This window comes from Natrix helvetica (assembly GCF_964273705.1).
Source record: "Natrix helvetica genome assembly, chromosome: 2".
In the NCBI taxonomy this organism is placed as follows: Eukaryota; Metazoa; Chordata; class Lepidosauria; order Squamata; family Natricidae; genus Natrix; species Natrix helvetica.
Genome location: NC_138552.1, coordinates 197,966,313 through 197,980,408, shown reverse-complemented (window position 1 = coordinate 197,980,408; position 14,096 = coordinate 197,966,313). Strand labels below are relative to the sequence as shown.

The following is a 14,096-nucleotide window of genomic DNA, read 5'->3' as shown; positions in this document are numbered from 1 at the left end:
TCTTCAGAAAATAATGGCCGTGGAGGGTATGGCCAGCCATGAAATATGAAATACCAGAAGAGAAACTGGTAGGAAAGGTCCATTTCTCCTCTTATAACTCTCATCTTCATTCTGACCTCTACTAAGGTAAAGGTTCTCATCGCACATACGTGCTAGTCATTCTTGACTCTAGGGGGCTCATCTTCTTGGCTCATCTCCGTTTCAAAGCCAACGAGCCAGCGCTTTCAGAAGACATCTCCATGGTCATGTGACTAAAAGTCAAAGACGCATGGAACGCTGTTACCTTTTCACAAAAGCGATCCCTATATTTTTACTTGCATTTTACATGCTTTCAAACTGCTAGGTAGGCAGAAGCTGGGACAAGTAACGGGAGCTTACTCTGTTATGCAGCGCTAGGGATTCGAACCGCCGAACTGCCGACCTTTCTGATTGACAAGCTCGGCGTCTTAGCCACTGAGCTACCGCATCCCCACCTGACTCTTACTAGGAATATAAAAACCAGGCAAAATATGATTAAATATATTAATTCAATTTGGTTTTCCATCAGTTCTGACTGAATTTATTCAACTGGAACATATGGAAAGATACACAATTGAAATTTTAGATAGAAATAATGGTAGAAATCCAGAAGCGCAACTCCTTGAAATACTCAGCTGGAATGAAATGAAAGCAATAAAATAAAACTAAAAAAATAAAATGCTTACCGGGTTCTGTACAAGCTTCCTGAAAATCTAAACAGCAGTTTCCAAGTTCAACACATTCCTTGTCACAGCGGCAGGTTCCAAATGTTCTTTCATAGCAACGACCCTTGCAGGTTTTCACTGAAAGTTTTAATATTTATTCAATGTTACAGAGTGAACTTAACGTTCTATTTCAGGGTGGTTTAGCATCCAAGTGCATGAAAGTATGGATTTCCCTTTTCGTAACTCCCTTTTTGTTAACCCCCTAACCAAAAAAATAGGCATTCTTGGTCTAAAAGAATAAAAATGCCATTGAATCTGTCTATGAATATAGATGTCGAAGCAGCATTCGCGGCATGCACATTATCTAAATTTCATCATCAACAAATGGATGCCATATAGACTAGAGGTATCAAACTCAAGGCCCGGGGGCTGAATCCACCCGTGGGGGGCTTAGATCTGGTCTGTGGGGCCACCCTGGAAACAGTGAAGGTCCAGCCCATGGGGCCTCTGCCATTGAAAACGGAGCTCAAGAGCCCATTTTTGCTAGCAAAGTGCTTGGACCACCACAGGTGCCACCGACACAATGATGTTGAGCTGGCCACGCCCGTCCTGCCCCCCCCCCCCCGAAGTCAAATACAATCCTGATGCAACCCTCAATGAAATTGAGTTTGATACCCCTGGTATATTACCTATTAGATCTAAACTTGCCTATTCTCCCCCAAAGGATTAATTGAAGCCTTGTCTTGATTAGTTTGAGTACAGCTTCATTTACACATTCCTTCTGAATTGTGGGAGGAGGAGGCTTAAACTAAAATAAGTTTTGTGAAATTAAAAAACAAGAGGGAAAAGCATTTTATTGGAAAACTTTGATGCTTGTTTACCAATAGCTCTTCCTTGACCCCAGGACCAGTATATTTAGTCATATGTGCAGATAAAATACTACTAACAGCATTCATAATTTGTATTGTACTGAGTTTCTAATGGAAAAGTTTTGACAACTAGGCACATTCGTTTTAAACCAGAGGAAGCCCAATGAAAAATTCAATAGCCTAAATTACTTTGTTTATGCCTGGATTATCCTTATATACAAATTCTTGTTTTTATGTAGATGTTTCAAGAAGTAGTAGGTACCTTATTCTGGATCTGGTTCAACTGATAAGCCATTACTCAGTGGACCAATGTGGAATGCTATGAATGTAATCTTTGGGGTTGTAGAAATATTTTTAAAACTCATATATTTATTGTTCTATTAGCATCTTTACTTCTTACCATCTCTTGTACAGCTAGGTTTCAGTCCAAATATACATCCTAAGATAATTGTAAGAACAATGACACATAATACCTAGAACAGAAAAGAAACATTTCTTTTAAAAAATCTACTACACTAATTATATTCATCAGAACTCAATAAAGCAATGGGTTGATTGGCTGGTAAAAAGCTAGGACATTTTTTAAAAGTAAAGTCACTGAAACACACATAAGTTTACCAAATGTTTATTGCTACAGCTGTGGAAAGATGACATTGTATTGCCCATGCAGTATGTATAATATGGTGTTCTTTGAGACTATCAAACTAGAATTTGCACAGTAATACATTTCACAGTTATTTGTTTGTTTTTGTTTTAAAGTCTTTTAAAAGTATTCTGTCCTTTTTGTTTTACTTTCAGTAATTCAGAAAGAAATTCTAAAGAAAAAAAAACCAATGTTTTGGTTATTGGTTATAATCAGCATATTCTAATAATATTTTTTACCCTCCTGCTATTTTCAAAACTTTTTCAACTGTAACCTGATTATTTCCAAAAGTGATTAAGAAAATAGAGAGTTTGGTTGAACTAAATGTTTTATAAAAGGCTGCACATTATACATTGTGAGATGTTTCTTGTGTGGTTCAGCTGTTCTATTTATGAGTAAACCACAAGATTTCCATCATGTCGTCTTGTCCTGAACAGCAGCTGTCCAGGGTGCAGGTGGATGATCTCTCAGTCTCTCTTTTATTTGGAAAGTTTTCATCAGACAAAAATGATCATTGGCTGCTTTTTACTATTGCAGCATTGCCTCTACTCCTTTGGGGACATCTACTCTGCTACAGAATCTCAATGAAAGCCAACTATATTGGACTTCCATAAAGGAAGGCCAATGATGGAGCTCTCCAATGTAATTGGATCAGCGTTTCTTAACCTTCGCCATTTAAAAATGTGCTGACTCCAACTTCCAGAATTCTGCTGTCATCATGCTGGCAATGGAATTCTAGGAGTTGAAATCCACACAAAATGGCAAGGTTGAGAAACACTGATTTAGAAGGTTGCGTAATGCATAAGGCTGGCCTAGAGAATACTAGAGAATTATACTTCCAAATGGCAGAGGTCATCCAAATATTTGCACTTTGAAATCCTGTTTCTAAGCTTTCCTTTCCAAATAATTTCCTTTCCAACTAATTCCCACAACACTGTCAAATTATTTTCTAAGACTGTATTACTATTATTCTTCTCATCCTTCCTATTACTTATATCCTCCTACTTATGACTATAACCTTGTTGCTTGTCTCTTTATGATTTAGATTGCTTTATTTTGTTTCCTAGTATGATTAAGTGTTGTATCTTATGATTCTTGATGAATTTATTTTTATGTACACTGAGAACTTATGTACCAAAGAGAAATTCCTTGTGTATCCAATCACACTTGGCCAATAAAGGATTCTATAAAGGAGTGATCAAGTCGTTAGAATGATATCATGCTTACCCTACAAATAAGACATATATATTTCTTCAAATACACTTCATTAAATATATCTGTTTAATATAGTTTTGAATCAATTTTTTCTTCATGTCTTATGTTGAGGAAGACAGAATATCCAGTATTACCTTAAAATAATTTCTAGTATTCCTAAAAGCTATCATTCAAAGCTTATCCTTGAGTGGCAAAATAACTTAGGTTTTGTTATTTGTTAACTAGCTTAGTTATTTTGTATTTTAATTTTATTTATTTTCTCTTATTTTAAAATGATGTTCAGATTTATTAGCTCTTAACATTCCTAAACTGATAAACAAGCTGGAGACTAGTTTCAGATAAGAAAAGGTTTTTTAGTACAATTTGGGGTCTGGCTTATCTTTTTTGTGAACTCTAAACAACCTTTTTCCTTACAATTATGCCCCTTCTGATGTCAGACCTCTTTTTAATGAACATGTGTGATATTATGGGATGCAAATATGTAACATGTTTGACTACATGCAACTGATTTTCTATGCATTTTCTATTCCGTCCAATCAACTTTCTTCTTGCATTTTCTTTGTTCTGTTAACTATAAAAAGGAGGGAAGCTTGGGGTTTAAGGTTCTCTCTTTTTTTTCATAGAGAGACCCCACTTTATCAGGGTACCCTAAATAAACTGCTTTAAATGATCTTCCAACTCAGTTGCTTTTTGAGTCAGAAGATCTCCGACTCAAGGTTTGGCTTTCACTCTTCAACTAAAAGAAGAAAGATATTTGGTGTCATTGACTACAAAGAGATTATTCTGAAGGGTCCCAAATATTGAAGGGGAATACTACTTTATTTGACTGAATAATTTTTTCTATGAAGGAAGGTGATAAGTAGAAGAATAAAATCTTCCAAAAAGCATAAGCAGAAAATAAAAATATTGGCTCCTCTCTGGCTTCCTCATGTGGATGGTGCCATATTACAAATGGGCATGTATTGTTTGCCTCAGTGAAAAACCCGGAGGGAATCATTGTGGTTAGAAAAGAAATAAATGAATCTTTTCCTGCAGTCAGCAAGTCTTGTGGAAAAGACCTTGTTCTATGGAACTGCACTGATTTATGTTCAACAGCAAACCATACATAGGCAAGTTCACAACACCACAAACCTCAGAACATTTCAAAAATATTCTCATGTTTACAGCAAGTTGATCAGTGAAGGGCAAACGTTAAATAAATGATATGGCTAACTAAAGGTTACGGCAAATAGCTTCAGCTGGACTATTTCAAAAAAATTAATTTTCTGGGATATACAATTTAATATGGGACTTACGACCACAGTTTAGCCCAAAATTTCTGTTGCTAAACAAGGCAGTTGTTACTCCCATTTTATGACCTGTTTTGCCACAGTTGTTAAGTGAACTCTTGCAGTTGTTAAGTAAATCACTTGATCATTAAGCGAATTTGGCTTTCCTTACTGATGTTGATGGTCGGAAGCCAGCTGAGGAGGTTACAAATGGTGATCACATGACCCAAGGACCATATAACCACAATAAATACATGCCAGTTGCTGAGTGCCTGAATTTTGATCACATGACCCATAGGGGTTGCTGCAATGGTCGTAAGTGTGAAAAAATGATCAAAAGTCACTTTTTTCAGTGCCATTGTAACTTTGAATGGTCATTAAACAAATAGCTGTAAATCCGAGGACTACCACTATTTCTAAAATGAGCAGCATGAGAAGCTGCTTACAAAAATCCAGTTCAGAGAAGCTTACAATGAAGAAGCACCAATAATGTTTCTTGTAAACAGTATTTGAATAACCATTTTCAATAGGGATATAGTATTGCAGAAGTAGCTCTGTATTCAGAGATGGAAAGGGGGAATTAAATGGAAATAGTTGGCCCCTGGTTTTCATAGATTTCCGTAAGTCCAAAGAACAGCATCCTATTGACAAAAACTGTTTATATTTCTGTTTGAGACTGCATATACAACGATAAACCAAACAGTCTTCAGTGGAAAAGATCCTGGATGCACCTTAATGTATGAAAACTCTCTTCATGCTATGTATTTACTTTATTTACTGCCAAGATTTTATTGCCATTTCAGAGTAAATTATTTTCCATAAGGACTTTTGAGTTGTGATTGTATCAGCAGGTTCTGACCAGTTCTGGAGAACCGGTAGCGGAAATTTTGAGTAGTTTGGAGAACCAGTAATTCCACCTCTCACTGGCCCCACCCCCCTCTATTCTCTGCCTCCTGCGTCTCAGCTGATCGGGAGGGAATGGGGATTTTGCAGTAATCTTCCCCTGGAGTGGGGAGAGAATGGAGATTTTACGGTATCCTTCCCCTGCCACGTCCACCAAGCCACGCCCACAGTAAAAAAATTGAATCCCACCATTGGATTGTACCCTACAACAAAAAAATATGAATTTAGTTAAATTTGCAAAATACAAACATTCCTAATGCATCTTTTATTATAAATACATTTGGATAAGATAAGGATTTTTGGAAAAGAAACTCTCAAAAACTTGATCTGCAGATCTAAAATAGCTTGAAATTAAATTTCACTGAAAACTGTGGAATTTTATTCCAGGTAACAGTGGTGTAAATCCATTATGCCACAATACTGAGCAAAGTTCTTTTTTAGGCCAATGCCATCTTCTGTCTGTCTATATTTGTTTCCCTGCCAGGAAGGAAACTGAGGCTGTGATTCAAGCAGCAGGTGCTTAAGAGCAGGGAGTGAATAGGAACATTCTGCTCTTAATTGCAGTGGAAGATGACAACTCATCATCAGTAGTACTGGAGAAAGAATCATTTGCAAGTTTCACTGGGTTTTATAGAGAGAATGGTGAGAGGCCCCATCCGGACCTTCGCTTTGCGCAGCAAACTATCTTGCAACATTCCTGTGGTTGAAAAAGCCTCAATGGGAATGCAAAAGAAAACAGTAAACCAAACCTTCACAAAAACTAGATTTAGCCAGGAAATGCTGGAGCTGCATTAAAGAAGAATGACAAAATACAGATTTATTTAATTAATTTATAGGCTATCCATCTCATATACATGCCTCTTGGTAGCTAACCATTAAAATAGAGTAAAAACAATGAAAAATTAAAAAGAAAAGAAATGGCATTCTTCTAAAAACAGCAGAAAACAGCAGCCGAGAACAGTCATCAGCTCAATACGAGAAACAGGCTTACCCATACTGTCAAGGCCTCAGGCTTGAGGGAAAAGCCCAGTTTTTAGTGCCTTGCTGTGTCAGTTGATATTAGAGCAGGGGTGTCCAAACTTGGGAACTTTAAGACTTGTGGACTTCAACTCCCAGAATTCCCCAGCCAGCATGGCTGGCTGGGGAATTCTGGGAGTTGAAGTCCACAAGTCTTAAAGTTCCCAAGTTTGGACACCCCTGTATTAGAGCATTAGACTAGGCTAGGGCAACTGAACTTTTTGTAACGTAGATAAATTTACAAATAAAAAACACATATAAAAGATAATTATCCCTGTGAGTTATATTCAAATCCCATACTTTTCTTGGAAACAACACAGAAATGGTATCATTTCGATCAGTGAAGTTTAATTATGCTGCTTCCTGCTGAGGCAGTTAAGACCACAGAAGGAATCAAATTAACAATCAATTAAGCTGGTTTTTTTTTTAATATTCTCACCGCCCCCTTTTCTCATTTTTAGATGAAAACAAATATAAAATAAATAAACAAACAAACTATCTTTCACAGAATAATCTTTCTGCATTGCTACTCTTAGTGTCAGTGGTTTCTACAGCTAGTTTTGTAATCTATCTGAGTGCTGTCACAGCCTTTTTGGCTCCATTCTTTTTCTATTCCTCCAAGCTAATGTGGAAAAAAAAACAGTGAAGGAAAAAGACGTCAAGCAGAACAAAGTGGAAAAATATCAAAGTTTTTTTAACAGCCCTCAGGAAGATCTAGATTAGTATAATGAGTCTATGTTTCAGAAATCACTCAGACTATCAGTAAAATCAATGAATATTTAGATCCTAATCTTGTTCTTAGATCTTGAACTCTTGTAGCTATTTGTTGATACATAAAAACCTTCACACCATTTGAATTCATTCAAGGCTGTTTTGGTCTTGAACTACATGTCATTATGCATTTCTTCTGAAGTTTTATGTCTCCCCTGAATTATTACTCATTTCTAAAGAATGTCATTTTTGGACTGCAAGCAATCAAACCAGTCAGTCCTAGAGGAGATCAAGCCTGACTGCTCTTTAGAAGGCCAGATCCTGAAGATGAATCAAATACTTTGGCCACCTAATGAGAAGGAAGGACTCACTGGAGAAGAGCCTAATGCTGGGAAGGATTGAGGGCAAAAGAAAAAGGAACAACAGAGAATGAGGTGGCTGGATGGAGTCACCGAAGCAGTAGGCATGAGCTTAAATGGACTCCAGAGGATGGTAGAGGACAGGAAGGCCTGGAGGAACATTGACAATGGGGTCACAATGGGTTGGACACAACTTCACAACTAACAACAACAAAGAATGTCATATAAACAGATTTACAAATATACATCAACTAGCTTGGTTCAGATGACATAGTACAGAAATCTATAGTTTATAAGCCATACTTATCTTTAGTATGCTGAAAGTACAAATCAATCGGTGTGAACATGCCAATGGAACACATCTCTTCTTCCTCCTCTACTACTAGCCAAATATCTGAGAAGGCTGCTTAGTTAAAACTTGAGGCATGCAAGTGCAGGAGAAAATCCCGTTTCATGAACCAAAGTAACTGGACAGATGTGGCCTAAAGGAAGCCTAACACTGCACTGGGTTTCACATATTATTGTGATTAATGAAGTATTTGTGAATGACTGGTGATTTCCACCAACATCCCCTGGATTCCTTATTGTCAGGAAACAATTTGAAGTGCTATATATGTTTCACTGATTTTCTATTCAGGTAGTCCTCGACTTACAAACATTCATTTGGTGACCATTCAAAGTTACAGCAACATTAAAAAAGTAACGGCTGGTTTTCACACTCACAATCATTGCAGCATCCCCAAGATCACATGATCAAAATTCAGTTTGAATTTTGCATGTATTTATGAAGATGTCCTGGAGTCATGTGGTAACGTTTTGCATCCCTCTGACAAGCAAAGCCAATAGTGAAGTCAGATTCACATAACAACCGTGTTACTAACTTTAAAAAAATGCAGTGATTCACTTAACAACTGAGGCAAGAAAGATCATAAAATGAGGCAAAGGTTACTTAACTGTCTTTTTCGCAATGGAAATATTGGGCTCAATTGCAACCATAAGTAAAGGCCTACCTATGGAGTTTTCAAAAATACTTTCAGATGATGTGTGGAATGCATACTGTATATTACTGAACTCAATACAAAAGTGTATACAACTTAAGCAAATGCACTTAATTAGAGAGTTTCATATGGCTGAAAATTTGTATCAGATCGGCCTATATGAGCCAATCTTCTAAAGGGAAGATTCTGTGCCACAAATATGAGATCTGGGTTTCTTTGGTACGCAATTGTAAAGCAACTTCTGTCCTGAGGCAAATTTAAATTGCTCCCAGTGGTCACGCTGTCAATGTTCAAAAGGATATGCTGACATTAGAGAATAAACTCAAGGAAAAAAGGTCATGCAATTGCAAAAATGAAAAGTGTGTGGGGTGGGGGAAGTGGGGCAGTTAGAGACTTTATATCCGATTTCCTTAGGATTCATAAACAAATCTAGGCATTCTAAGCTAACTCAAATGTAAATTCCCGTGTTCAAAGTTTTAGGTATATTTTCATGGCACTGGAAAGCAAACAGAAAAAAAAAACCAAATATATACGCATGATCTAAAAGAATTGGTGAGATTCTTAAGAGTGTTAAAGTTCAGAAATGGTTTTTTCCCAAAATTATTTATATACTTGCTGCTCTATCCTGTGCTTGACAAAGCATTTAACTCAGGGGTGTCCAAACTTGGGAACTTTAAGACTTGTGGACTTCAACTCCCAGAATTCCCCAGCCAGCTCTTAAGTCTTAAAGTTCCCAAGTTTGGAGACCCCTGAGTTAACTGAATAAATCAAATTGCTTACTTCTAAGATTTCACCTTCTTAAACGGATTTTAAAATAGTGTGGTAATTAACCTATTCTAATGTTATGTTTCTTTCCTTTGCACGGCTGTATTCAGAGCCTTTACAAAGATCACAATACCTCGTAACATTTTATGGCATATTGCACAAACAAGGAGTGGAAGTAGCTCTGGATTCAGCCAGATTACTGGCCAATTCAGTCATTGAGTCAAGTACCATAACAGTTCATTACTACACAGAGGGAAACCAATTGAGAAAGAGAAATATTACCATGAACTGTCTGCAAACCTTGAGGCCTACTAGAAATAGCTCAGACAGGATGTAATCACAGTAAGAAATAGCTAAACCAGCAACAATTCTAATGACATATTGAGTCCCTCATAGATAGGAGATAGGAAGCAAAGAGCTTCTTTCAGTTCTTTCTATTATTTTTAATTTCTACATGGGTATTGTTCTCGCTGACAGGTATCAGTCCTATTCATTAGGCTTACTTTTGCGGTACAATTATGGGTATGCTTTTAATTGAGCCAAGTTTAGGACTGAAAAAACATACAGGACATTTGAGCTGTGAAGAACATTACTAGAAATAAATCAAAATCTCTGCTTGATACCAGTAAATTCCCTTTCAAAAGCAATCTCCTGAAGATCCCCCAAGCAGATACATTTGGAAAGATTAGCCACTTTATTAAGTCAGCAACAGAAGTATTATAGCATTTACCCAACCACCAGATTTCTTAGTGTGACAAGCTCGTAATCACAAAGGCAACCTCCCTGGTTGATCTCCATGCGGTTTAAGCCTTTTAGACAATAACTGGGGTCAAAGCTTGAGCCTTGTTTGCAAATTAAGAGATTAAAGAAAGCTAAAATGATTTACTGCCCTATTCTCCTAATTCTGGGATGAAGATGCTTTCCACAATTTTTTTAAAGCAGAAAGTTAAACTTAAAAGAATATCCTCTAGAACAATATTGACTGCAGCTGGGCTGATTTTTTGACTCAAAAATGTCAGATGGACAGATGAGATGGATTTTCCTCCCAAATCCTACGTTTTACGTATGTTCCAAAGATGACAGGTATGTAACATAAAAAGCAGAGTGCTCAACCCATAACATGAGAGTGGATCAGGAAGGTCCTGCAGACGGATGGACATAAGGAATGCAGATTTGAAGCATGGGAGAGGAAATACATCTGCAGAATGAGGTCATATTAATTTTCTTAATTCAATTATTTATACATTCTCTGTATTTCATCCCAAAGGTAGATGGTGATAAATCCACAATACAGTTCACCTTCAGACCAAAGAAGTTAAAGTAAAGAACACATAGACAGAATCTGTCCTACTGCATTACTTAATCTGAAGCAGCTGTTCTTATAGTACTGAAGTTGTAAAACCAGCAATAGGTTAATCCCAATTAAATGTGAATTAGAAAGATGAAAAATTCAATTTCTTAAAAATTCCAGTACAAGTACGGAAAGGCAATTAAAGTGTAATTGGCATTGGAAAATATGATCCTGTGGATCCAACATCTAGCATGCATTTTTGTTTGTTTCATATATAAATATATGTATTTTAGAAACTATACCTCTCCCTTACAGAGTAACTCTGGATGGTGTACAAATAAAATGTTAAAAACTGAACATAAAAATTTAAAATAGAGGCAAAATAGTAAAATTCAACTAGAAAAGTTAATTAAAAGGCAGGGATGGGACCTTCAGGGCACTAACAAGACCCATATGAACCATGTTCCTCATTGAACACCAAACAAACTGGCAGATTCAAGTCTTCAGATATTTTTGAAAGGTCAAGTGAGTGGAGGCCTACCTCACCTTTGGAGAAGAATATTCAAAAGGGCATAATAATTTATATAGTGTAGGCTTCTTCAAGTGATGCCCCACCCCTATGGCCAGTCTCATTGGGAATTCTGGCTCCAGAGGGCTTCAGAAGAGTGCTCCATCCAAAATTCACTTGCTTGTCTCAACAAGGGATGTGTTTAAAATAGTTCATGCAATGCTACCACTTGGACATTATTCAGCATATGATTAAGGATGGTACATAATACTTTGCACCCAAGAGAGCAAATCATTGACTTTAAACCCTACCCTAACTAAACCCCTTACTGTTTCTGTCACCCGTGTACAGTAGTTCTTCTACAGAGGCTGATACAGAAGGAATTGCACTCTATGCATCAATGTTTCTTAACTCTTTTCCTTTCTTTTTAAAAAATTATGGTTTTTTTTTACAACTTATGTTTGTATGTGATTATATTTATCAATATTTACCATATGAAACATTAAAAAGGATGCATTCACTGAACTACTGCTTCTCACAATTATCTGATGGGATTTTAATCATATATTATTTTTCAGCATATGCTGGCAAATGATTTTTTTTTTCATGAAACCCTGAGTGAAGTTTCAAGGGACCTCCAGGTAAACACTATAGTCCATGCTCCTAGGACTGCTCAAGAAACACTGCTGTACATGTTTAGAAGCCTGTTTCTATGTATTATTTATGGTTACAAACAGGGCCAGATTTTCCTATAGGCTAACTAGGCTTCAGCCTAGGGCCTCAAGATCAAGAGGGGCCTTTTATTTTTATTTATTATCCGTGCCACATTTTTTATAAAGGTTAGTACCAATTATAACATGTTTCATTTAATATATTGATATATATCACAGTAATGATGTATTTTATTATCTCTCATGTAATTTACAAACTTAAAAATGGGAGTGAAAGGGCCCCATAAGTGGAATAGCCTAGGGCCTCTTTTCATCTAAATCCGGCCCTGGTTACAAATGTTTTAAGAAGAAATCAAGGCATCGAAACCCCATCTGATGAAATCAACTGTTCTGTCAATCAAAATTGTGGTATTGGTCCAGAGATACAAAATGACTTGCCCAAGGCCCAGAAAACTTTGTAGTCCCTAAAGTGAGAGGGGTCTATAATCACACCACAGATCAATTTTTAATAACATGGCATCTTCCAGATTTGTTACATTAAGCTACCTGGGAGTTCTACTATAGTTCCGCTATAAGTTCTACTATAAACGGGATGGTACCGAAGCGCACAGCAAGGGGAGAGATGATTTACACAAACCAGACTATTGTGATTACCTCCTGAGTCCTAACAGCGGTCCAGGGAATCAGGCAGCATTCTCCCCCCACCCCAATCCTAGCCAACGATTCTCCACGCGCAAAATGTTTATCCGTGAGCTTCAGCCCTTTCCTTGCAAAGCCCGGATACGTTTTCTGTTGCCAACAACTGCGTCCTTAAGCAAAGTCGGCCGATTCCGGATCCTTTTCAACCCCCCCTTTTTCCCCTTCTCTGCCCTCAGAGAAGCCCGCAGCCAACTCATCCTAAAGTGGGTCACTTGGAACCCGGCTAGTCGCCTCCTTCGAAGACCAAGAGCTTTCCTCCAATCGGGTTTTCCAAAGCGCGCCGCCTGCTTACCAGGGACAGGACTTTGTAAGAGGGGTCCTTGTTTTTCCCTTTGAGCGCCGTCGCCGTCGCCGCTTTCTCCGGCTCCTCCGACACCTCCAGAGCCGGCAGCATGGGCACCGCGGCTGAACTCGGCGGCTCTGCGCCGTCGGGCAGGAAGCTTTTCCCTTGGCCGTTAGCAGCTCCTTCGCTCGCCATCGCCCCCGCCGCGCCTGGACTCGACTGGACTGGATTTGCGCCTGCTGCAGCCTCGCTTAATAAACTGCTGTGATCCCACCTCTTCTGCTTCGGACTTTTTAAGACTCCGGATGCTTTGGGTTCTGCCTTCCCCGCCCACCCCACCCCAGCCGCGCTCTCTCGGGGGTTTTAGTGGGTTCCCATTTGCTTTGGCAGGCGGGCGTCTTCCCCAAGGGGTGGGGGCCTGTGGGGGTAGGTGGGAAGAGAGACAAGCTGTTCCTTTGCAAGAAACCGAATAGATGCGGCGTCATTAGAATTACTAGCATTATTACTAGAATTATTGTAACGTAGATTATCCCATAGAAGGGGTAATCGCCCGACTGGTATATTAGAGGTTTATCCGGAAGGTGATTGGGGTTGTTTACGCGCGGGGTTGAAGGTCCAGCACTTCCCCCGCAATATTTTGTGTGTGTATGTGGAGAGGAGAAGAGGGGAGGGAAAGTAGGGAGAGCAGCCACCTTATTTACACAAATTTTCCAGAAGGCAGTCTTGGCTGAAATGAAATCTATGTTCTGGAGGCCCACGATGCTTAGCAGAAATGGCTTGCTGTCTTGGCAGTTCAAACATAAAATTTAAGCACCCACGCCCTTCACCTTTCCCTGCTATAATCTTTGGGCCGGTTGGAGTAAAAAAAATCCTCTGAAATCAGCTGCACTGATAAGGTCAGGCTGCTCTTTAGTTATAGGCAGGCATTGACCGGAGTCGTTTGTGGGTGTAGATTTTCCTTATCTAATTTTATTTACTTATTTGTAGACACAGAGCTGGAATCCTGTTCTGTTACTTCATTGCATTTTGTGTATTCTCTCTCCTCCTTTTTCTATATACAGTTGCCTAGCAATTGAACTCCTTTGAGCTTGTATTTCAATCCATTCATGTTGAATTGCAATCATTTTACATTCAGCAAGTTGAATTGTTATATTTATTAATTAGATGCAGTACTGCACTGCAAAACGCTCTTTGGTTCACATGCACCAGCTCT

General features: G+C 38.3%; 1 protein-coding gene across 1 annotated transcript in view; it reads right to left on the bottom strand.

Annotated features, from left to right (window-relative positions):
• Positions 1–13,159, bottom strand: part of LOC309386916 (ectonucleotide pyrophosphatase/phosphodiesterase family member 1-like) — a 48,669-nt gene extending 35,510 nt beyond the window's left edge. Inside the window, exons 1-3 of the mRNA XM_081942856.1 lie at positions 12,893–13,159; positions 1,953–2,025; positions 705–821 (exon numbers count right to left, since the gene is read on the bottom strand). Coding sequence (XP_081798982.1) covers positions 705–821; positions 1,953–2,025; positions 12,893–13,078 — 376 coding nt within the window. The 5' untranslated portion in view covers positions 13,079–13,159. The remainder of the gene's footprint in view (positions 1–704; positions 822–1,952; positions 2,026–12,892) is intronic.
• Between the last annotated feature and the right edge of the window lie 937 nt (positions 13,160–14,096).